Here is a 27,001-nt window from a genome sequence, read left to right as displayed (position 1 = left end):
GTAGCTTTTCTTGGTCATGTTATTACAAGTGAGGGTATAAGGTTGATGGACAAAAGATTGAAGCAGTGATGACTTGGCCGAGGCCCTTGAATGCGACTGAGGTTCGCAACTTTATAGGCTTAGCGGGGTATTACCGAAGGTTTGTGGAGGGATTCTCTTCTATTTCTGCACCACTGACAAAATTGACACATAAGGAAACGAAGTTTCAGTGGACCGAGGCATGCGAGCAGAGCTTTCATGAACTAAAAAAAAGGCTTACCACTGCACCTGTCCTAACTCTTCTAGATGGTAATGAGGGCTATGTTGTTTATTATGATGCCTCAAGAATTAGCCTAGGTTGTGTTCTTATTCAGCATGGTAAGGTTATTGCATACGCCACTAGACAGTTGCGAAAGCATGAGCAGAATTATCCTACACACGATCTTGAGTTGGCTGCAGTTGTCTTTGCCCTAAAAATTTGGTGACATTATCTATACGGGGTTCATATAGATGTGTTCACCGATCACCAGAGCCTTCATTATTTACTTAAGCAGAGGGAGTTGAACCTACGACAAAATATATTAAACGACTACGATGTTGACATTTTATATCATCCCGGCAAATCTAATGTTGTTGCTGATGCGCTCAGCCTGAAGTCCATGGGTAGTCTAAGTCATGTTGAAGCTCATAAGGCTGGAATTACAAAAGACATATGCCAGCTAGTTAATTTGCAAGTACGCTTAATAGATGCAGTAAGTGGAGGTGTTGTCGTTAAGAATATGGCATAATCTTCCTTTGTGACTGAAGTGAAAAGGCGGCAACATGAAGATCCTGAGCTTAGGAAATTGAGGGAAAAGATTCCAGAGCAGCAACACCCCTTATTTGAGATAACTGGAGATGGAGTCCTTAGATACCAGGGTCGCTTATGTGTACCGGCAGTTGGGAAGCTCTGTACAAATATTCTTTTAGAGGCCCATTATTCTAGTTATGCATCTCACCCTGGAGCGACGAAGATGTATCAGGACCTTCGACAGATCTATTCCTGGAATGGCATGAAAAAAGATATTGCGGAGATGGTAGGTGAATGTCCCAACTGTCAACAAGTTAAAGCAGAGCATCAGAGGCCTGGAGGCCTAACCCAGTATATTGAGCTTCCGTTATGGAAATGGGATATGATAAATATGGATTTCATCACTGGTTTGCCTCGTACTCCACGAAGGTTTGATTCCATTTGGGTAATTATCGATAGGCTGACAAAATTTGCTCATTTCTTGCTAGTTAGGATGACATATTCAGCTGAAGATTATGCTAGGCTTTACATTCAGGAGATTATTCGCCTTCACGGAGTTCCATTATCTATTATCTCAGATCGAGGAGCTCAATTTACAGCACATTTTTGGAGATCTTTTCAGAAAGGTCTAGGCACTCAAGTAAATCTTAGCACCGCTTTTCATCCACAAATTGATGGACAGGCAGAACGTACTATTCAAACGATTGAGGATATGTTACGTGCTTCTGTGTTGGATTTTAAAGGAAGTTGGGATCAACATCTACCTCTTATCGAGTTCACTTATAATAACAGCTTCCAAGCTAGTATTCAGATGGCCCCTTACGAAGCACTATACGGGCAGAAGTGTAGGTCCCCAATCGATTGGTTTGAGCTCGGGGAAGCAGATTTGCTAGGTCCTAATCTAGTCCAACAAGCGATTGAAAAGGTTAAGCTTATTAGAGATCAGCTTCATATAGCACAGTGTCGACAGAAGTCTTATGCAAATGTTCGCAGACGGAACTTAGAGTTTGAGGTAGAAGATTGGGTTTTCCTAAAAGTATCGCCTATGAAGGGCATCATGCGATTCGGAAAGAAAGGGAAGCTCAGTCCTAGGTACGTTGGACCGCATAAGATTATTCGGCAGATCGGTATGGTGGCATACGAGCTTGATTTGCCTTTAGAATTGGAAGCAGTTCATCCTGTATTTCATGTTTCTATGTTGCGGAAGTGCATTGGAGATCATTCACGTATTATGCCCATTAAAAATATTTGAATCGCTGAGGATTTTTATTATGTAGAGGTACCAATAGAAATTTTAGATCGGCAAGTAAGAAAGCTTTGAAATAAAGATGTAGCTTCTGTGAAAGTGTTATGGAGAAATAACAACATCGAGGAAATGACTTGGGAAGTAGAAGAGGAAATGAGGAAGGAGTACCCCCAACTGTTTACGACTTAAGGTGAGTCATATTTCAATTATTGGCAATTATTTCTTCACAACGACTTAGTTATATTTAAAGTAGCTTGAAGGTGAAATTTATATGTCTTCTTACGAGATAGCTATGCAAAGCTTAGCAGTTAAAATTTTCAGAATTTGACTTCAGGCTTTCGACTGTAATAAATATAGTCTCGCAAATAAAGTACTATGAGAAAAAAATACAACCAAGGAATTGTTTAGATCCATCCGCGCGCAAATATTCATAAGGGGGGGAGAATGTAAGATCCCGTACTTTTTCTCTAATCGTGCATAATATATGTGGCGTAGTATGGCATGGTTATATGAGGTGTATATGACTTTGTATCGTACATTGGAGATTAATATTGCAAGTAGGCCGCAATATCAAGGAACTAAACTAAAGTTTTAGGTCAAAGGGACCCCTCAAACAAAGTTCATGATAAAAGAAATGGCTCGGGTAAAACTTCGCCCGTTTGAAAGGTATAACTTGTCCCATACCTTGTGGATAAGCCTATGTGTGTAAGACATGCTAAGAATAGTGTGTTATGAGGTATTATAATAGCCCAAGGGTCGTATGTTAAGTTTGGAAGTCAAGAAAATTAATGAAACTAAAGTCGGCAAAAGTTATCGATGTTTCTCTAATAATATTTTCTTAACTTTGGGTCAAATGTCTTGGATGTTTTCTCCCAATATACAAATAGTTAGAGGGCCTATCACCCATTAAATCGAAGGCCTACGAATCTAGTTTGCAATGCACAAAAACCCATATCCAACCGACATCGGAGTAAAAAGTTATGAAGGTTTTACTACGGACTGCCGGGGCAGAATCCGGGTCGGGTCAAAAATATGGTATGTCGGCTTACTCAACGTTTTAAGCCATGAAAACATTTTATTTTACTTCCAAACCAGAAAGAAAGCTTAAGAGATGGTTCCTATGGAGTACTTGCATGATGAAGGTCAGTTTTTGATGATTTCTACCATTAAAGATTGCCCCCGTGCCTAGAAACATGGTCTCTACACGTGGTAATCGTGTCCCCCTTCTATTAGCTGAGTTTGGAGCAAGTTTTTGAAGATATAAATTTATAGTTATTGGTTTTTCTTCAAGGTTTACACTTGTTTAACTAAGGTAATCATCTCGGGACTCTTTTATAATTGTTTTTATGAAGTTCTATGGACATTTCATCAAGTTGAGTCCATTTGGCAAATCTGCCAATTTAAGAACAATTATGAACTGTTTATAGGTGTGCACCAGCTATGTGTGTATAGTGTTTGCGAAGTTTAGGACGTAAGGAACAACTTTCGTGAAGAAACTATGACCATTTGAGCGTTCATTTAAAAGGTATGTTAAGGCGAAGCTACGTCCCTCATTTTAGCACCACTCCTGGGAAATTCCTAAAACGCCGAATGTGATATTTTGTTATTCTCTTGCTAGAAAGACCTTCAGTGAAAGGCATTGGGATATCAGCTGAATTATTTTCATGATTCTGTTATTTGGATATTTCACTCATTCGGATAAATAGAGTGTTCGACATCTACACGTCACTTTATCAGTTTCCTTGATTATATGTACACACGTATGAATTCATATTCTTCCTTGGGAGATGTGAATTAAAATGTCACGCGATACCCTTACTACTTGTGACCAGCCCTCTTTCTCCACTAAGGTTATTATTAAAGAAAAACTTTAAAGTAGCTCACGACCTTCAAAACTCTCAAATATAATTTAAATGTAAACTATTTGAACACTTGGTTTTTGAAATATTTCTTTTATAAATTATCTAGGAACCAAGTTAGGAACTAAGTAAGTCACCTTAAACTTGTTATGATTATCAACAAGGTTAGGTTATCCTTCTAAAATTTGAGTTAACTTTTCAAGCTTATTTGGAAGAACATATCAAGTTCCATGAGATTGTTATATGTTATATAAAAGTTATTATGGGGTTATGAGAACAAGACTACAAACGGGCCAAGATTGGCAACATGACAACAGTAACTCATAAGTGTTATAAATTCATGACATGACATGCTATGCATTCTACTCCCGAGCTATAATCGGGAGGTATGGGGCCTATTGCTTATATTTATACGGATGAGACATAACTGGCCATAAGTTGGCGAATATGATGCCAGTTCGCTACCGGAAAGCACCACCATTGCTAGCATTTGGTTGGGTATGTCATGCATTTTAATCTATAAATATATATATATATATATGTATGTATGTATTCACGACATACGATTATACGAGCATACCATGCATATTTAAGTAGTAGGGGGCTAAAGGTCAGCCATGGAGATTATTTGGGTTTCAGTTTCAGGTGGTATCTCTATACCCTTTTACAGTAAATGTTTATGATTTTGCTTTTCGCTTTACATACCAGTACATTTTTATTCGTACGGACGTCCCTTTGTCTGGGGACGCTGCTTTTTGTTTTGTGCGAGTAGGTACAGGCAGGGGCTCTAATCGACCCACCCGCTAGGATTTAGGTTCAGCTGTGAGTTGGTAAGCTCCATCTTATCCTGGGGCTATCAGAGAATGTTTACTTTTGTTGTACAGTTTGGGTATAGTCGGGGCCTTGTCCCGATAGTGCTTATGTCACTCATAAAGGCTATTGTGGACACAATATTCTGGGTTTTCTTTTTGTATGTTTCAACCTCCAGCCAATAGTCTTGGCATGTATATATAGGTGTGTGTGTAAGTAGGTATGTTTTCGGTTGTGGCCTTGTTGGTTAGATAGTACATCTTTATTTTTTCGGTTTGTCTACCATTGTTTGTAAGGTTATTCTGTTTCAGGTCATGACCTCTGGGTCCAGGCTTCACTTTTTAAAGGTTGTGCTGCCCAATCTTTTTGCCTCACAAGTTTGGTTTAGCTAGTATGTTTCAGTGGGTAACTCGATGTATTAGGGTATCGAGTGCCAGTTACGCCCCCATATTTCGAGGCGTGCCATGACTCTTATTTACTCCATTGGGATTTAAACTTAGCACCGAGAGGGCTTTGAGGTGGAGACTCAAATAGGGTAGTCTCTAGTAGTAACCTCTAGTCCCATATGCATGCCCCCGTAGGATGTCTTAAATTACCGAGATAGTGGATCCACTTTAGCAAATGATGATACGTACAGATTCTACCTTGGAAATTAGTTTCCCCTTCTTTCGTTATGAGGGATATATTGGATTTCATCATATAGCTTTCATGGTCTTATTGTCGGTTATATCTAACATCCCACAAAATGATTATGCTTTCTTCAAAGCTTTTCTTATGTCTTTTATGTTAATATATTTGACTATGTTTTATAATCTTCATGTCATTTTCTTCTCTAAAAGCTTTTAAATATTTCATTATCATCATGCTTATTTTTTTTAAGTCATTTATATTATGGAGAAGGGCCTAAAACGCCCCTCAAGTATTTGAATTGGTACAAAATTACCCTTCATCCACCTATCGGCTCTAAAATACCCCTGACGTCCACCTTTCGGCTCAATAATACCCTTATGTCTAACGATCATACTCATTAGGTGGATGGAGGGTAATATTGTACCAAATCTCATAGTTTAAGGACATTTTAGGCTTTTCCGTTAAAATAATTTGAAATTACTTAATATATAAGCTCACATGATTGACTTGATTTTCATAGTAAATTTAAAATTATAAAAACGTTAGGTATCTACTCTCTACACTCCTCCCTCCCCGGCCCTTCACTTCCTATCTCTTCCATTTTTTTTTCTAGTTGGATATTGTCCACCATTTTTATTTATTTTTTAATTTATGAAAAAAAAAGAGAAAAAAAAGGAGGAAAATAACGATGCATTCATGTAGAAATAACTAGTTCAATAAAAGATGACTTAATTAAGCAAATATGTACAAATATTACATTTTTCTTTTGTGTGTACCCAAAATTAAAAATAAAAGAATAAAAATAATCATTTCTCTTATCCCCACCCTCATCCCATCATGACAATATACTAATTAAAAGAATATAAATATGTGAGTTCATTTCAAGTTTGTGTCCCCGATATCCTAATTAAGAATAAGAGATTAAAAAAAGGAATAAAAGAGAAAATTAACAAGACATTTGAATAATTGAGAAAAAAAATTATATTAATGAAAATAATATTTTTTTAGATTGACAATCAATCGGGGTGACTATGGATTTTAGTAGGATCTCCATTTATGAATTGGGTTACGTTATAATAAATTGGGAAAAGGGTCTGAAAAATACTTTCAACTTTGGTCGAAATTGTTGTTACAATACCAAACTTTATAGAGGACCTTTTACCCCCCCCCCCCACCCTTGCACTATTTAATAGTGTATTTTAAAGGTATATATGTGCTCACATGGACACATTACTATTTATAATTATGCAATATTTATAATGTCCATGTGGGTACATATATACCTTTAAAATACACTATTATATAGTGCAGGAGGGCAAAGAGTTCTTTCCAAAGTTTGGTATCGTTACAACAATATTGATCAAAGTTCGGATATATTTCAAACCTTTTTCCCTAATAAATTGAGGTTGATTTAAATAGGCCAATAGGAAGATATCATGAAATTAATTCTTTTTTCAATATTATTTTCAAATGTATCTGGTCGAAATATGAATCATAAGTGGTTTTTATAGAAAATAGAATTATTAAAAATATCATTTTTATTGTTTATTTGAGAAGGATTTCATTTGGACCAATCACATTAAGCAATATAATAAATAAATATTTAATAATTTTACTTTAAGGGAGCTATTAAAAATAAGGGCAAATATGAGTCAGAGGATTAACATCAAGGGTATTTTTTAGCCGAAAGGTCGAGGTCAGAGGTATTTTAGGGCCGATAGGTGGATGTAGGGTAGTTTTGTACCAATTCAAATACTTGAGGGGCATTTTAGACCCTTTTATGTTTATATTATCATGTTAATGTTTATGCAAATTGTCTCATACTTAGTACATTTCATGTATTAACGCATATTTGTGCCTACATTGTTTCACTAATATAGGATCTGACGCTCATACCTCCCATACTTATGGCTAGTTGATTCTTAACAGGTTTTGAAGATTGGTGAGTCCTCATGTTCTGAAGACCAAGACTCTGATATTGCTTTATCTTTTCATTTCAGACTTTGTATGTGATGTATCGGTTACGTTCCAATCACTTTCCTTATAATGTATTAGATGACTTTGAAACTTATGTTAGACTTCCACTATTGTCAAACTCTTTTGATGTATAAAATGCTATTTTTTGAAGTCTTTAATTTTATTATCTTGTATGATATATGCTAAGTGGTTTGTATAGGGCCTCTCAAGGTTCTATAAGTCATTCTACGCCTAGTGTATACTTTGGGTCGTGACAGTCAAGGTCTGTCTCGACGAGTTATGGTAGTATAATGTTGTTAATCCACTAAAGGCTTCTTAGACATCATGATGTATTATGTTGTGCAGTTTTTGCCCAGATGACTTTATAGCCTATATTTGTAACATGTGTTGATTATACTCCGCTAGTTTATTAGCTTACAATGTCCTTCATGTCATAGCTTATTTGTAGAATAGGTGTCCATACGGTTCTTGTCCTCCCTCCTCTTTGGGGCATGACGCAACAACTCCTTACCTACTCTATATGTACTCTTCTAGAATCCCATTGCAATTTTCACGACCCAAAAGTCGAGGTCATTATGGCACACACCTCGAGAACCCCAAAATTGGTGTGTAAGACAAATGAAATAACACTTACGAGACTTCCAAAGGGATGTCAGACCACAACCGTAACACCTCGGATTTGGACAAGGAGGAAAATTTGAGTTTTGGGCTGGTGTCTATGTCTATGAGTCCTATCTACGGACCACAAAAGCTTTTATGGATCATAGATGGCAATCGTAGGTAGGCGGAATAAATTTTTCAAAACAAATTCCAGTACCCTTTTTACGGTTCACCAAAATGGCCCGTCCTTCCATGTACAAGTCGTGGATAGGTCTTGTAGGTGACCATCAAACTTAGTGAAATTTTAAAGCTTAAAGTTGGTTTCTACGGTTGGAATGTACGGTACATAGAAAGACCTACGAGGCTTACATAGGTTCCGTCAAATGTTGGCCAAATTTAGAGTCTCTGATCACTTTCTACAATTGACAAGTACAGTCCATAAAAGGACCTATGGAGCGTAGGTCCAAACCATAGATGGTGGTAGACAGTTATTTTTAAGGAATTTTTAGTCTTTTCCCTTATTGATTAATGCCTAAACTAGGTCGTTTTGACCATAATCCTAGACCCTATATAAGTCTTGTAAGCCTAAAAGCTAACTATTCTAAATCATTCTTCAAATTCCCCCAAATCCCTCCAAGTGCTTCCCCCAAAATTTCTCACTCTAAAGCTTGAAGAAGAGTCTAAAGTTTCAAGATCAAGCCTCCAAATTCACCATTAATTGTGGGCTTTTGACATCAAGATAGGATAGTATTCACCTATGGGGTCCTTTCCTCCATAGGGTTCCTAAACTCTCCAATTGAAGTTAGGGCTTTATTCAATCTCATGGGTTCTTTTCAATGATGATCCAATTGATTGTTCTATATCTTTTTATGTATGAATTGAGATAATTACATGTTTTTAAGTTGAATATGCATGAAACCATGGATGATTCATGATTTTCGGACAATGATCATATGATTAGGCATACGAACTATGAAAACATGAACTTATGAAGATATGCATGTTTCTTTATGAAGTTGATTAAAAGATTTAAGGTTTCTTGAGAGTAAGCATCGATGTTGTTGTTGTTGTGAAAGGGTTTTATCACAAAAAGGATTTACAAGGTTGAAAGATTTTCTCACCTAAGTTGAATCAAGATTAAGGAGCTATTCTAAATTAACTCTAGCTTGGATTGGTAACTCTAGTGTGCCTTTTCATGGATAATAAGACAAGTTAAGATTAATGACTATTCCATGAGATTTATTATTGGCACTGAGTGGATAAGCGGCGACTACCCATGTCCCATAATTATGCGTCACCATAGATTTGTCTTAGATAGACAATAGCTAGTGGATCAAATTTAACTCAAGTTCATGGTTCTTACCTTGGCAAGTAAGGACATCTATTTTCGGTGTGGATAGACACCGGATTCCATGTTATAGCTCTCATGGTCTATGTCGGTTAAAGGCAAACTTCCCGGAATAATGAGCTAAGGTTACTTTCTTAAGTATCTCACAAGTGTTTTATAAGACGTTTAGCTTGCATTTACCATGATTATGACTTATGTTTTCTTACATGTTATTTTATGATTTAGCTTGGTCATTGCATGTCACGTAAAGTCGTTTTAGTATGAGTTCATAACTCTTATACATTGTTGTCATACTTGGTACATTCCATGTACTAACGCATACTTGTGCCTACAATGTTTTGCTAATGTGGGGTCTGAGGCTCCTATTTCCCATACTCGGGGCTAGTGTTCCCTCTTAGACATTGAAGATTTGTGAGTCCTTACACTTTCGAGGACCGAGACTCTTTTATTTCTTTCATGTCATTTTCATTGCAGATTTCGTATGTGATGTATGAGTTACGTCCTAATCACTCCTTTTATGTAATAGATGGCTTTGAGACTTATGTTTAGACTTTCGCTTTTATCAAACTCTTTTATATGAAATGATACTTTTAAACTCTTTTGCTTCCATTATATTGTATGATATATGATAAGTGGCTTGTGTAGGGTTTCACGAGGTCCTATACGCTATGTTACACCTAGGATTTACTTTGGGTCATGACAAACAACCGATAAGAAAACAACAAAGAAGTTCTCAAAACCTAGTAGCATAAGTATGAAAAGCATCTAAAACATTTCTAGAATTAGGAATACATCTCAAATCTTTGAAAAGAAATTAAAGATTATAAATGATAGATGGAGACCAATGGAGATTCGGAAAACAGGATCTCACCACAACTCTGAAAGAGAGGAAACTGCTAGATCCAATCAATCGCTACGAAGATCACCCTGACCAGAATCTACATCAAAAGAATAACATAAGTAGGGGTGAGTATAATCCACATGTACTCAGTAGGTTAGACCGCCTTACTATAAGCAACTAATCTGACTTAAGAAATAAACTAAAAAAATGCTTCCACCTGCACGCAGAAAAGTCCCATTCTGGCATCAGTGTCGTGGTTTATATAGTAAGGGCATGAATGAAGTAAACACAAAAGGATACAGGTAAACAAGTCACACAACAATGTTGGCTAATGCAATATAATGAATGATGAGGTGAAAAAATAATGTGATGGAACCAAGGTCGTCGCACAACCTCTCATATACACCTTGTCGAGATTTATCTTCCAGACAAGGATCCATGGGGGACTCGCAGTCCATCTAGCAATCTCATAATCTGAATATCTCATCAACTTTCCACCTAGCTCGTGGTCAAGGATATAAGTAAGGTGTCTCATTTTCTATCTCAAAAACAATATTTTTCCACTTTCTCATATTTCCATGAATAATGATATGCTAAAATGAGGATAAGTGCATCACAACACATACAACACAAAGTCATAATCAATTAAACAAGGATTTTAAGTTGCGTAAAGTTCCCAAACTCACAAGCCATGAAACACATCCTCAAATGATAGGGATATGGGATGAATCCATTTGAAATTAGTATTTGCCACTTATTTCTTTCATTTTAAGATGATCAAATATTCACTCAAGCCCCTAAGTTCGGTATCTCAATGTCAAATAAGGATAAGTCACACAGCCCCTCTGTCACGACCGAAGGGTACACCCTAGACGTAACACGGCGTACTCAACCCCGAAGGGATCTAATACAAGCCCTTTGCATCATAACATAGGTAATAGAAAAGTATGGAAAATTTAAAACTTCTTTAAGACCATATAATTAGAAACATTTTCATAAGCAAGCGAAAGTCTTATCAAAACTTTTGTCTCAAACCATCTAACATAATTCTTGAATAAAACTCTTGGGACGCAGCCCATACAAAGTCTAAAACATAAAGAAATGACATAAAGGAAATATGGGTTCTTCCTCGAAGCTATGAGGACTCACCAAGTCTTCAAGTCTTCTTGCACCACCTAGCCTACAAAGCAACTCAAGTCTCCAACGCTACATTTCGTTAGAATGTAGGCAATATGCGTTAGTACAAAATGTACAAAGTATGAAAGCTAGCATAACATCATAAGAGCATCTCAAATGGTTAGTCAACAGAAGGCATAAGCATAAAAGATAAAAACATAGTCATAATATAATCATCATACTCATAGCATGGTCTCCAACATAAGCTTCATATAAACATATATCAACATAAGACTTAGTTAATGAGCATAGGAGACAATTCATAAGCATATAAGCATAATTGACCCTTGGTCATCCATACCATAATAGCACCATTCTCAAGTAACCTCAAAAGCATACAAGTGCAAAGCATGAATAGCATCCCATAATACCACCCAAGCCAAGTATCCCTTTTTAGTCATCTTAATCATAGTCTATGTGCATGGTTAAGTCATAAGTATTTCTACCATAAGGGCACCATACCTCCAAGTAATCTCAAGACACACTTGTGCAATGCATGAAAGGAATCCCATACTACTGTTCACACTAAGCATAACCTTGAAGTCATCTTAATCATATTCACCCTACTTTTGGTCTTACTATAAGCTTACTTCATATTGACAAGGGAACTACCACCTTAGTCAATTATATCTTGGAAGGCAACAATGGCAACAACCCAAGCTAAGTCATACTACATAAGGGAACCCTTCACAACTAGCCTGAAGTCATATTTGTGCTATGTATGGATAGCATCCCATACTACTACCCATACTAAGTACTCTTTTAGACTACCATGAATGTTCACTAGTTGGGTACTAATCCCTCTATTCTATTTACCTCTATTCAAGGCTACCAAGGAATAACCCCCTAATAGGCTACACCAACTTATTATCTTACTAACATAACTAGGTTAAGCTAAGCTAACTACCTTGGAAGACACACTAACATGCAAGTCCAAGCTACTCTAGGAAAAGGTACAAGTGTCCTATCCTAGCTACCATGAAATAGTCCTAAACCAACTAAGTCATGCTACCCTTACAAGTGTACTAGATTACCAATGCAAGCTATCCATAGGGGAGTGTGATTCTCAACCCTAAGTTATCCTTAGGAGAGTATGAGTCCTCAATCCCAATCTACCATGACTAATCCTAGCTCAAGCTATCCTTGAAATACATCTTACAATGCAAGTCAAGCTACCCTTAGGAGAGTATAAGTCCTTTATCCCAAAGCTACCATGAAAAGGTCTTGGCCAAACAACGTCAAGCTACCATGAATGCATCCTAACAATGCTAGTCAAGCTACCCATAGTAGAGTATAAATTCTCAAGCCTAGGCTACCATGACTACTGCTATCTCATGCTACCATGACATGCATTCTACAATGCTAAGTCAAGCTATACCTTAGGAAAGTATGGATCCTCCATCCCAAGCTATCACCCTTGGTCTTATCCCACTAAGCCAAGCTATACATGAACGGATCACACATCACAACTTCAAGCTATTCTAGTATAACATGGTTTGATTAATTTTAGGGTATTAAGCAAACCTAGAATCATTCTATGTGAGAGAACCCTTTGATCTCCTAGCAATTCATGCCTAAGTGTGTAAGAGAAAGAGAATACAATTAGAAACATTTTCATAAGCAAGCGAAAGTCTTATCAAAACCTTTTTCTCAAACCATCTAACATAATTCTTGAATAAAACTCATGGGACGTAGCCCATACAAAGTCTAAAACATAAAGAAATGACATAAAGGAAATATGGGTTCTTCCTCGAAGCTATGAGGACTCGCCAAGTCTTCAAGTCTTCTTGCACCACCTAGCCTACAAAGCAACTCAAGTCTCCAACGCTACATTTCGTTAGAATGTACGCAATATGCGTTAGTACAAAATGTACAAAGTATGAAAGCTAGCATAACATCATAAGAGCATCTCAAATGGTTAGTCAACAGAAGGCATAAGCATAAGAGATAAAAACATAGTCATAATATAATCATCATACTCATAGCATAGTCTCCAACATAAGCTTCATATAAACATATATCAACATAAGACTTAGTTAATGAGCATAGGAGACAATTCATAAGCATATAAGCATAATTGACCCTTGGTCATCCATACCATAATAGCACCATTCTCAAGTAACCTCAAAAGCATACAAGTGCAAAGCATGAATAGCATCCCATAATACCACCCAAGCCAAGTATCCCTTTTTAGTCATCTTAATCATAGTCTATGTGCATGGTTAAGTCATAAGTATTTCTACCATAAGGGCACCATACCTCCAAGTAATCTCAAGACACACTTGTGCAATGCATGAAAGGAATCCCATACTACTGTTCACACTAAGCATAACCTTGAAGTCATCTTAATCATATTCACCCTACTTTTGGTCTTACTATAAGCTTACTTCATATTGACAAGGGAACTACCACCTTAGTCAATCATATCTTGGAAGGCAACAATGGCAACAACCCAAGCTAAGTCATACTACATAAGGGAACTCTTCACAACTAGCCTGAAGTCATATTTGTGCCATGTCTGGATAGCATCCCATACTACTACCCATATTAAGTACTCTTTTAGACTACCATGAATGTTCACTAGTTGGGTACTAATCCCTCTATTCTATTTACCTCTATTCAAGGCTACCAAGGAATAACCCCCTAATAAGCTACACCAAGTTATTATCTTACTAACATAACTAGGTTAAGCTAAGCTAACTACCTTGGAAGACACACTAACATGCAAGTCCAAGCTACTCTAGAAAAAGGTACAAGTGTCCTATCCTAGCTATCATGAAATAGTCCTAAACCAACTAAGTCATGCTACCCTTACAAGTGTACTAGATTACCAATGCAAGCTATCCATAGGAGAGTGTGATTCTCAACCCTAAGTTATCCTTAGGAGAGTATGAGTCCTCAATCCCAAGCTACCATGACTAATCCTAGCTCAAGCTATCCTTCAAATGCATCTTACAATGCAAGTCAAGCTACCCTTAGGAGAGTATAAGTCCTCTATCCCAAAGCTACCATGAAAAGGTCTTGGCCAAACAACGTCAAGCTACCATGAATGCATCCTAACAATACTAGTCAAGCTACCCATACGAGAGTATAAATCCTCAATCATAGGCTACCTTGACTACTACTATCTCATGCTACCATGACATGCATTCTACAATGCTAAGTCAAGCTATACCATAGGAAAGTATGGATCCTCCATCCCAAGCTATCAACCTTGTTCTTATCCCACTAAGCCAAGCTATACATGAAGGGACCACACACCATAACTTCAAGCTATTCTAGTCTAACATGCTTTGATTCATTATAGGTTATTAAGCAAACCTAGAATCCTTCTATGTGAGAGAACCCTTTGATCTCCTAGCAATTCATGCCTAAGTGTGTAAGAGAAAGAGAATACACAACAAGATCACATCATATTGACTTTACCCCCAAAATCCCTAACAATGATGGCTACAAGCCCTACTTTCAAGCTTAACTTCATTCTATCATGATCTATGTCTAAATTACAAGCTATTCAATCACATTCTTTACTACTAAGTGATTCTAGTCATAATTGATTCATAAAGGTTCAATTCTAACTTTACAAGTCAAGATCCTTCCTATTCAATCAAGTCTAGTTCAATTCATGATTAGATGATCCTAACTATGATCAATTACTACACACAACATTGAATTAGGAAGATCACATATGAACCTTCAACTTTGCCTCTAATGGAATAAACCCACAAAGATCACATTCATCAATTTAGATTAGGGTTTACCATAGAAATCACATGAAATCATCATAATATCATTAAACAAAGCAAAATCAATCATAATTGGGTGATATCCACTAGATTGGAATCACACCCAAACCCTACCCACAATGCAAGCACAACCCTAGCTAGAATTGGGTTTTTGATTTCACATACCTTCAATCAAAGCCCTAAACAAATCTTGAATCAATGGAGAAAATCTCCCTCAGTTGCTTCCCTCTTGTCTTCTCTTCTTCTTCTTCTTCTTCTTCTATTCTAGAGAGAGAAATTCTTGAGAGTAATTTGGGGGTTCTAAGATGAATGAGCTAATGACTTAGTTTTAGGGTCTTAGTAGGTATTTATAGGAGGTTATTTAACTACTTAACCGACCCCCTAAGACCTTAATTAAATAACTAATTAATTCACAAATCCCCTAACTAAAACTAAAACACCTAAAACTGGCAGCATTCACGCCCACCCATCCACGGACCATGGATGGGTCTACTGGCCGTCAATCACCTCCGTGGTTGGATTCTGAGGCTTCATTTGTAGGCCTGTTGCACGACTTGACCTACGCCCATGACTTACGGGGCGTGGTCCAGTCTATTGGCCGTGAATGGCCATTCGTAGGTCACTAAAATTGGACTGTTTTGGGGACTATTTTGGGGTCCTCTACAAGGACCCCTTGGATGGTCCTTGGGGAGTCGTACCCGGACGTTTAACCCCTAAAACCCCTATTCTAAGTACGGGAACCATTTATCTTGATTTTAACCATCATACGACACTCCCAAGCTCTTTCCAAAGGCTCTAGAACTCACTAGTTCAACTCACTAAATTTCGGCGTGTTACATTATCCCCCACTTGGAAACATTCGTCCCCGAATGACACTTTAAACACTTTATAAAGTCTAAACTCTAACTTAGCAGCCCATTATGCATGTACTACATCTAATGCACGCTATCAAGGAAGAAGACTTCAATTTCGAGCTAAACACATTCAAAGCGACACAAGGGAGTAGGAACTACTTCTACCAACCCAAAATGCACTAAACTTTATATCTACTCATTTTAAAGGGGAAACTAACATCTCCTAGCTACAACATGCTCTTCACATACTCATGGAGCCTAAATTCACAATACTTCTCAAAAAGCATTCATTCATTGAGGAAATCTTTCAACTCAAAAACTAGGGCATGCTCATAGTCCAACTCATGAAGCCTATATGCAACTCTACTCACATGCACCACAACATGAGGAAACAATGCATAAAAGTCATTTCTATTAAGACCTAAGCATTTTCATGAACATGCATCACATAAGAAAATCATGGAAACTTACTATTTAAAATAGTATGTATTGCATTAAAAAAATTATTTACAAAGATACCCTCCACTTTTATAGTGGAAAAGATGTAAAAAAAGGTTTTGAGGGACAATTGAGTCTTTTATCATTTTAATGCATGCATTAAAATCATTGCATTGCTAATACTTAGAAATTCATGGTATTAGCAATGCACACCTTAATACATAATAGAGTGTATAACTAATGCTTACTAACATAGATTGAAAAGAGCACCAAACAAGGTACTAGTAATACACAAAGCTAATAATAGCATTATTTTCCTAATACACTCTACCAAACGACCCCTTAGAGTGCTCCAACTCACCCCACACAATGTTTATGTCCTCATCGCCATTCAAAAGTCTGTGGAAGTACGTTTGCCACTTTGCTTAATGAGGGTCTCCTCCACCAACACCTTACCTTCTTCATTTTTGATGTACTTCACTTGGTCAAAGTCTCAGGGCCTTCCTCTCTTTCGTCTCCGCGAGCCAGTAAAACTTCGTATCTCTTTCCTTGTACTCCCCTAGTTCAATATACGTTCTTTTGAAAGCAGTCGTCTCTGCTGCTGTAACCGCTAACTTAGCCTCCATCCTTGCCGCCTTATAAATTTCCCTTTTGCCTGCTTCTCGTCCTCATTCGTGCAGCCCACCCACTTCACATACACAACTTTCCTTGTTTGCACTTTGTCTTAAACTTCTTGATTCCACTACTAATCTCTTTGGCGTCAACCAAAGTTATCCTTCGACACCTCTAGCACCTCTTTAGTTGCTTTTCTAATGTAACTAGTTGTCTTACTCCACATGCTTCCCACATCCCCATTATTCCTCCATGCCTCCATTGCTTGCTCCCCAATTATACAACGGAGGACAAATGTCAAACCATCCTATTTAGTCCTTGGTCGAACATATAAATTTTCGTGGCTCCTCCTCACTTAATTTTCAAGTTCATCACCAAAATAACCCACTATCCAGAAAAAAAAAAAAAACCGCAAAACTATTATTAATTCCACTATCCATAAAGATAAATGAGAATGCATTATATAAAAAAAAAAATGCATTATAAAAAATAAAAATAAAAAAGAGAAGTAAATGGAGTTTATTATCTATAAGCCGGTGGTGGGCGAATCCAAGTTGAAAATGGCATTTGCATTAGTGCAATTGCGGCCGGCCCCATTGCGATCTCTTGTTAATGTCCGAAAAAGAAGATTTAGTAATCTTTGTTTTCAACCCGTCTCTACTTGTTCGCCCGCTCCTAAATCGCTCAACACTCAATTCTTCACCCGGAAAGGGAATAATAATTGTTCTATAATTGTAAAATCTTCTGTGAATTTTTCCCCCATTGTGTCTCCGGAGGATGAATGGGGTATTTGGATGTCTCTTTTTGCAACTGGCGCTTTTGGTCTCTGGTAAATATTCTCATTATACTGTTCACATTTTAATTATATTACAGCTCAACAGTCCCAATTGTTTCTTCATTGATGATCCTCATATTTGAACTTACTATGTTTGATTCAGAGGCTATGTGGGCATTTGTCCATGTTTCATTGTGATTTTTTTTTAAAAAAAAGGTAGTTTTTGTTTTCAAAGTGGAAAATGATAAGTAATTGAATTTGTTGCCTTTGGCCATGAATACATACTGTAGTTGTTTTTGACTTTTTCTGACTAATTTGGAATGAAAAAGTGAATTTTATTTTTTTGGTTTTTTAATCTTGAAAATTCTGGATTCTTGAATTCCAGAATTTTATGGACAAAAGTGTTTGCAGTTCAGCTTTGGAAAAAAGTGAATTTTTTTATGGCCAAACGCTTAAGTTAATACTTGAATAATAATCTGATGAATTTTTGATATGTTTACAGAGTGAGAACAAAAGCTAATAGGTTCACATGAACTCGGAAGTGGGTCTCTAGATTCTCCCCTGGTTTGAATTGTATAACTATCTCATCTAGCTAACTGGTTGAATTGTTTCAACACACATCTTCAGTTTCCCCTTTTTTGTTTATTGGTGTCAAATTCGCCTAATAAACATTTATGTGGAATTCCAAAGAACATATGTTAGATAGGAGGTTATGGAGGTCACTTATTAAGGTAGGAAGTTAGTTAGATAGTTGAGCGTTGTCCGAGTTATTCTTTTATACTATTAGCCGTACCATTAGCTATGATATTACTCTTGTAGTTGCTTGTCCTTTGAGTTTGGTTATTATCTGTGGATTCTTGTACACTTTGATTATCGTTTTATATGTGATGACTATTGTTAGGATGATTAGTTAGTTGTCGATAGTATTTTGTCGTGACTTTCTTCATTTTTGTTATTTCTTTCTGTATATTGCTTTGGACTATTTTTTTCTTGAGTTGAGGGTCTATTGGAAACAATTTCTCTACCTCTAAGGTAGTTGTATGGTCTGTGTACTCTCTATCCTCCCCATACCCCACTTTGTGGAACTACAATCAATATGTTGTTGTTGTTGTCCAAAGAACCTATGTTGGTTTGACATCTGAAGTATGAGAATGTACTGAACTCTGAAGGTCAGAGAAGACTAAAATTGGGAGTATGGTTAGTGCTGCATTGGTTAGCACATTGGTGGGGCTGACTGCAAGTAATATGGGAATTATTCCTTATGAAGCGCCAGCATATTCAGTTGTGTTGAAATACCTGCTGCCGTTGACAATACCGCTACTGTTGTTCAGAGCTAATATGCGGGATGTGATACGCTCTACCGGTCCTCTACTCTTGGCTTTCTTGCTCGGATCAGGTCCTTTTGCTTACTAAAAGTACTGGTCTTTTCTCTTATCTCCAATATTGGTTTATATCCTTTTGCCTGAATTGCTAAAATTGATGCAGGCAGTTGTTTCTTTTAGTTCTAGTTGAAGAGGTACTCTTTGATGGACTAAACGTTGCTAGTTTCAGGATTTAGTTTCATTAATTTGTCAAGACGTTGGCAAACGAGCTTGAATTTTCAGTAAATACAATGTTTTCGAATGAAAGCTAATTGGATATGGTCATCCAATAACTTGATAAAGTAAATATTATTTTGTGCTGTTACTTTGTTAGATCATTGTTTGTCCGGCTACTTAGCATTGCTACTTGTGAGTATTTCAACCAAGAATGTGGATATATCCGCTGTTTACATTTTTGGGAGCAAAGGGTTAACCATTAAAACTGTATTTTGAGAACTTTCTTAAGATAACGCTTCACAATGACACAAAGGCTCTTCAAATATTTGATGGTAAGCCATTTGTGACTTTTCTTTTTTTGTGCTAAAATGGCGTTGGAAGTACTTAGTCGGTGATTGTTATGAATGAACGATGTGTAACATGCCCAATCAATTAAAGATGACTGGTGATGCATCATTATCTTTGTTTGAACATGATAGAACCTAAAGATGCCTTAAGCGATGTAGAAACACGTGCAGTAGTAGCTACATTTCGAATCATTGTTTCAGAAATGTAACAAACACAACTCTTAAATTTTTTGATATACCATATTAAGTTAGATTGAAGAAAAATGTTTTCTATAACTCATAAAAATTACTCAGGTTTACCTTATTTTGAGAAGTTCCGTGCCTGACTTTAGAATCAAGATATTCTTAGTTTTTTAACATGAATAAACACTTACAGTTCAGTGGTGATGTTCCATAACTTTTCAACCATGGTGAATTCTAGCCACCACGTGGGCACAAATTGACAGATTAATGCTTGTGTCATCTTCTTTTTATTGTATATGCAGGGCAATCTACTAACTTCAACTTTCAAGTAGTGTGTGAAAGCCTTATGTTGTTTTCATATTTTGTCTTCCAATGTGACAGCTGGGACGATTATTGGGACCATAGTGGCATATATGATGGTTCCTATGAGATCACTTGGTCAAGATAGTTGGAAAATAGCTGCTGCCCTCATGGGCAGCTACATTGGCGGAAGTAAGTAGTGTAACTAAAACTTTTTTTTGTTAGGGCCTCCATGGAGGTTAGATGGTCCCTGTATGTTTCATTTGTTTTCTTGTCATGAATGTATATTTAATCGGAACCCAATCTCAGAGATGAAAATTAAGCCGCAACACAAGATGAAAATTAGGTCAATTGAACTAAATAAAGGAAAACTTTGGTGTCAGGTTCAATATATTTAGTGGCTTACTTTTTGGTCAATGGCAATATTTAGTTTAGATATTTTTAAGCTGGCTGAACTTTCCTACTGTTTGTACATGTAATTTTTTAAAGTAACTAAAGAATTGTTTCTGATGCCGTAATGACATGAACCCAAGAACTTAAATCACTAAGAATGAAAGAACTCAAAGTTTGCTATTCCAATTGTGTATTTCTGAACAAGCTTTTTGAAGGAGGGAAAAAGGACAAATATATCCTCGAACTATCGTAAATGGTATACAAATACCCTACGTCATACTTTTGGGACATTGGTGCCCCTGTCGTCCAAAAACTAAAGCATATATACCCTTTATAATAACGGACATACACGTGTCATAATCTTATCCACCAAGCCGACATTTATTAAATATCGGATCAACCGATAAGATTGTGCCACATGTCCCTGTTTCATCTTCCGTTAGAGTGAAGAGCATATATGTTCTAATTTTTGGACGGCAAGGGCACCAATGTCCCAAAAATATGACGGAGAGTATCTGTATATCAATTACGATAGTTCGGGGATATATTTGTCCCTTTTCCCTTTGAAGAATCTGTAAATTTCTAAAAGCAATGAGAAGCACTTCCCTAGGAGATCAGTACAAGAACATCAACAACAACAACAAATCCAGTGTAATTCCACAAGTGGGGTCTAGGGAGGTTAAGATGTGCATAGCCTTACCCCTACCTTTATGGGGTAGAGAGGTTGTTTCTGATTGGCCATTGGAACCTCCTCCTTTTATCTGGACCGGTAGTATGAGCAAGCTCACGTAGGGGGAGTTTAGGAAAATCAGTACAAGTATTCCCTTTGAATTCAGTTTTGTTTGGAATTTTTTTTTTTGTTAGCCGAAAAATCCGTCTGTGACTCGCCCTTTGGACCAATCACAACCTTCTAAACTCGGTGGATAATGAGCCCGCCCCTCTACCCTTCTCCACTTAAATACCATACTTCGCTTTGCGTGGTGTGGTGTGGGACTTGAACCTCCGACCTAAGCCACAAATCCTCCACCTTTTGCCACTCGATCTAGACCTTGGGGGATTGGAAAAATTAAGTGGGGGATTGGAAAAATTAAGAAATATTTAGGATACATTTTTACACAGTAACTTTGTCATTGCCGAATTTCCAGTTTGATATTGAGTGAGCTATTTAAGAAGAGATTTTTGATGAAGGAATTTCTTGCAAACCGAAATAATTATTAGGAAGTCCTTTAATTTTAGAGACAAAGCTGGATATCTTCAGTTTGTTCATCCTAATTCTATATTTTCCAGTGTAGGAATCATGTGAAATGTCATGCTTGTAGTTGATGTTGCATGTAACATAACTGAGACAATCACACATACACATGTACACATACATAAATTTATGTATATTATGTACATGTAATACATTGGAATCACTTTCCATTGGGGTGGGAATCTATTTGTGCAAGAATAATAGTCTCTCAGCAGAAATACATCATAGATAGTTCCACACCTTTGTGCTTGTCGAAAGCGAAAGAATGTATTCATTACAAGCACTTTTGCAGCTTCTTTATTATCCGTATAATGTTCTCTTTCTGGTTTTGCAGCCATTAATTATGTTGCTATCTGTGAGGCACTTGGTGTGTCTCCATCAGTTATGGCTGCAGGTGTTGCTGCAGATAATGTTATCTGTGCAATATATTTTATTGCACTGTTTTCATTGGCCTCCAAAATACCTCCAGAGGCCTCGGCATCAAGTGATGGTAAGTATTATTTAGAACATAAAAATGATGTCATGAGATGTTTCATATTGGTCTTCGCGTTTGTATGCATTTCCTTTGATATATTGCTTAGTTTCTCTGCTTATAATCAACTTAGTTCTGATAAGAATTTTTTATTCTATGCCTTGTAATTCTTCATCACTGGATTCTGATTTTCTCTTAAAGTCGTAGTTTATAAAGATATGGTCATGGTTGTATCTTTAGTTGGTGATCTCTTGATATTATCTGCTATTATAAGCAAGTTTCAGTTGCCTAAAAAATAAGGCAAGTCCAATTGCCAAGTAGTTTACTGTTGTATTATTTTTGCAGATGCTACTCAGGTTGTGAACTTAGACCCTAGCAACAAACCTGTGCTGCAGATTGCTACAGCAGTTGCCGTTTCGTTTGCTATTTGTAAAATTGGAACTTGGTTTTGTCGCTTTTTTGGAACTCAAGGATGTGATCTTCCTGCTATTACAGCAATAGTTGTTCTTTTAGCGACATTATTTCCTGCATATTATAGAAACCTTGCAAATGCTGGTGATGCAGTTGCAATAGTGTTGATGCAGGTAATTGAAGTGCCTCAGTTTTTTTATCTACTGTTTAAAGCATCCAAAAATCATATCTTGAGTCACACTTTAGGTGACCGACCAATCAAGGAAAACACAATAGAGCAAGTTTCTTGAGAACCATATCTAATTACAGTACAATTAGAGAGGTAAAATTTTGTGTACTACTGAGTTCATAAGTTGCATGACTGAGCTTCCTTTTGCTTTAAGTGTTAGTTCATAAGCATCCTACTCTTGTAGTTTCTTGTTCTTCAATGTCTGTTACTATGTTTGAGAAGCTCGAAAATCCATTGTTTTAGATATAAGACAAGTTGTTTCTTGTGTGAAACAGATATTCTTTGCTGTTGTGGGTGCGAGCGGGAGTATTCGGAATGTGATGAATACAACACCTAGTATATTTGTGTTTGCTTTAGTTCAAGTAAGTGTACATCTTATTGTGACTCTAGGATTAGGGAAGTTATTTGGGTTGGATGTAAAGATGTTGATTTTAGCATCGAATGCTAACGTTGGAGGGCCTACAACAGCTTGTGGAATGGCGAATGCAAAGGGATGGGCCTCTTTAGTTGTTCCTGCTATTCTTGCTGGCATATTTGGGATTGCTATTGCCACATTTCTTGGCATTGCTTTTGGAATCTTTGTTCTCAAACACATGTAATTTGAGGGACTACCATTTCTAGTTTCCTCCTCTCTTCACTCTTGTGTAGTATTACTTGTCTCTTCAATTCATTTTGCTGCAAATCTCCACTCTTGGTGTTATCCTCACTTTTGTTCAATACTTTTAGACACGAAATACTACCAAAATATTACTAAGTCACTCATCAATTTTAAGTTATCGGTGACATTACTTTTTTTACTAGTGGTATACTTAACTAGTCAACTAATCCGCGCTACGTGCAAATTAATCTTCCAATTCATTTTTTTTTATTTTAAAAGGTTCTTCTATGATTTTCTATCACTTCACAGTTTTTAGTCTTCTATAAATACTTGTGTAGTAAATACTTATACTCTATAAGAAGAGGGAATAGCAGGCACCAGACCGTCAACACGTCTGCTTGTGCTGCCTGCTTATTCCCCTTGTATTTCTCTGGTTCGTTTAGCTGCTACTTGTTGCCTCTTGTTTGTCCAATGAAAAAAATGTAGTCCATTCATTTATGGCCCACTTCAATTGTCATTCAACCCACAATGTTATTTTCCGAGGGAATAGCAGGCACCAGACCGTCAACACGTCTGCTTGTGCTGCCTGCTTATTCCCCTTGTATTTCTCTGGTTCGTTTAGCTGCTACTTGTTGCCTCTTGTTTATCCAATGAAAAAAATGTAGTCCATTCATTTATGGCCCACTTCAATTGTCATTCAACCCACAATGTTATTTGGGAAAATTAGCAATCAAGTCATAATACCTAACATAATTACTCAAAATAATAACATTTTAAAATATTTATTTAAAATGTCAGAATAACAATATTTTAAAAAATAATTTGTATTTAGATTTTATTATTTAAATTTCCTTTTATTTATCAAAACAGTCCTATATTGGATCAAATTCTAAATCAATAACTGTTTAAAAAGAAAAAAATAATTACACCACTACCCATTACCCTTATTTCCCACCTTTCCCATTTTCTTTCCCCCACCTTTAACGTTTTCCAGCTTCTCTTTCTTCAAGGTTCTCACAAATTGTTCAACAAAATCTCTATTTCAATTCAAGAAATTTCTCGATTGTTAAACGAAATCTCTATATTAATTCAAGAAATTTCTCAATTGGCAAAGGTAATTTCCATTATTTACTGAGATTTATTTTGATTTGCTTTTTAAAATCACCGATTATGGTGTATATTACGGATTTTCAGTCACTTTTTTTTATGTGACTTTGTTTAGATATTCATCAAATATTTATGTATTTCAGATTTTTAGTCTTTTAAACAATTTTTTTCAATTTTTTTTGTGATTTTGTTTTAATTTTTCAGATTTAGTAGAATCTAAAAATTCATTTATATGTTTATTTTGTTTGATTTTTAGTGCATTTATATTTGATAATATCGAGATTTGCTTTTAGGGTTTTAGATTTTGGGGAAAACATATGATTGTCTACAATGACGGAATCAATCAGAATTACTAGAGGTATACCAAATAATATTCAAAATTTTGGGGAATTTCCCTCATTTGATTTATGTATTACCCAAGTTTTGGGGAATTTCCCTCATGATTGTATTAGTAAGACATTTTTTGTATTTTAATCATAACTGTATTAGTAAGACATTTTTTGTATTCATGTGTATACTCTCTGCAGTTTTAATCATAACTGTATTAGAAAGACATATTTTTGTATTTCATTTTGTTAAAGTAATATAAGTTTGATGAAAACATAATATATAAAATTGTGATGAATACATTTTTAGAAGGAAAATACAAACTTATTTGGTATTCATTTAGCGTTTGGAATACAAAATGATATTGAAATACATCCTGATTTTTGAAATATAAACTGATCCAGAGAAATAGTAACTACAATTTTAAAGTGAAATACTAATAATCTAACAAGACTGGATATTGAAATATAAATACAATTTAGTTTGAATACAACTTATTCTATGTTTAATGTTTTCACCAAAAATGCATTTTCAATATCATTTTATTTTACTACTAATTTGTATTTATATATATTTTTTCTTAAACTAGAATGCCAAAAGAGTTGTATTCATTATAATTCTATACCAACATTTTTTTGTATTTTAAGTTATATATATCTTTAGGTATATAGATTGTATTCTATTTTTCATATAATTTAAATTTGTGACTCATATAATTTTTCAATTACACTTTAAAGTAATTACACGTTAAATACACAAAAATAAAATAAATTCATAACATGAATATGAATACATTTCGGTTGAACACATATTCAAAGAATTTCAAACAAGTAAATATATAAAACAGAGGGCATTAGAAATTGGGAAACAATTTCACTCTAATAAGATATAAAATTCAAGCATCATTAACTAAACAATACGCGATCCATTCATACACGAACGCCTATTGTGCCCCTTAAACCAACACGTACTGCAAGAATTCTTGCTCTTCTTCCCATATAGCTCGTTGTACGCCTTGTCACGATACATCTTGGATGACCTTCCAGGTAGCTAGCTTCAAAAACAAAAAATATAGAACACGCACTCAATACATATTGATTTGCATTTACATACAAAGATTTCACCTTTTAGCTCAACTACAACAAATTGAATCCAATATTTAATTGTATCCAGAACTTACTACAAGGCAACAAATATTGGTATACAATTCTTAATCAAGTTATAATTTTTAATCCCTAGTTGTACTCTGTTCAGTATATCACATATTTTTTCTGACTCTATCCCTATATTGTTACCATTTACATTAACTTAATGAGATACAAAATACTGTATGCATTAAAAAAAATAGCTTCCAAACTAAAATAAATAAATAATTTCATTCGTTCTACATCATAATTTGGATACAACACCTCCAAAAAAAGGGATACGAAAACCTCATATTGTTACTGTTTACATTAACATAATGGGATACAAAAATATTGTATGCATTCAAATAAAATAAAAACAACTACGACAAGCATTTTCAATCGTTCTACATCATAGTTTGGATACAAAACATCCAAAAAAAAGCTAAAAAAATATCAAATCATACAAAGATTTCACCGATTTCATCAGAAAAAAATCAACCCACTATTATAGTCGAGATATACGAATATATCATCCAAACAAATAAAATAATCAACAAAAACAAAAATACTTGATGTCAAAATTTCTTGAATTCAATGAAACTGAAGAAATTATAGTCGTGAATTTTGAAAACCTCCGTTTCAAGAATATGTCGAATTCAACTCGAAGAAGCTTTGAAAATTATCAATTGAATGATTTGGAAGACAAAACTATTTTTAGCAAATTTTTTTTGGAATTTTTAAGAACAAGGCGAAAAAACGCTCGAAAGAAAAAATGGCAACATATTCTCTTTCAAAACGTAATTGATTTATATTTAAAATCTTTTTTTCCTTTTTGAAATTTTCTGTTCCATGATTTTCTCTATTCTGTTATTAATTATTTGTATTCTTTCAAATTAATCAAAATAAAATAAATACATAACTCATCCCTTAAAAAACTAAAATATTGTCATTTTAAATAAATAGTGTAACTATTGTTAAGGAGTTTCACTAAAAGCTAAAATATTGTTGTTTTGAAAATTTTCTCAAAAATTAGTTG

The 27,001-nt window shown here is 35.6% G+C and overlaps 1 protein-coding gene across 2 annotated transcripts; it reads left to right on the top strand.

Moving 5' to 3' along the window:
• The first annotated feature begins 17,433 nt into the window (after window positions 1-17,433).
• Window positions 17,434-23,513, top strand: LOC125860830 (uncharacterized). Of its 2 annotated transcripts, XM_049540857.1 has the most exons (6): window positions 17,435-17,735; window positions 18,851-19,077; window positions 20,131-20,241; window positions 22,029-22,184; window positions 22,512-22,750; window positions 23,082-23,513. In XM_049540857.1, exons 1-6 carry the CDS (start codon window positions 17,467-17,469, stop codon window positions 23,403-23,405), a joined length of 1,326 nt encoding a protein of 441 aa, XP_049396814.1. In that variant the 5' UTR covers window positions 17,435-17,466; the 3' UTR covers window positions 23,406-23,513. The 2 variants fall into 2 exon arrangements, with proteins under 2 accessions (XP_049396815.1, XP_049396814.1); XM_049540858.1 differs by lacking the exon at window positions 20,131-20,241 and having other exon boundaries at window positions 17,434-17,735.
• The last annotated feature ends 3,488 nt before the right edge of the window (window positions 23,514-27,001 follow it).

This window comes from Solanum stenotomum, chromosome 3 (genome assembly GCF_019186545.1).
Source record: "Solanum stenotomum isolate F172 chromosome 3, ASM1918654v1, whole genome shotgun sequence".
Classification (NCBI taxonomy): Eukaryota; Viridiplantae; Streptophyta; class Magnoliopsida; order Solanales; family Solanaceae; genus Solanum; species Solanum stenotomum.
This window is presented reverse-complemented; position numbering and strand designations above follow the sequence as displayed.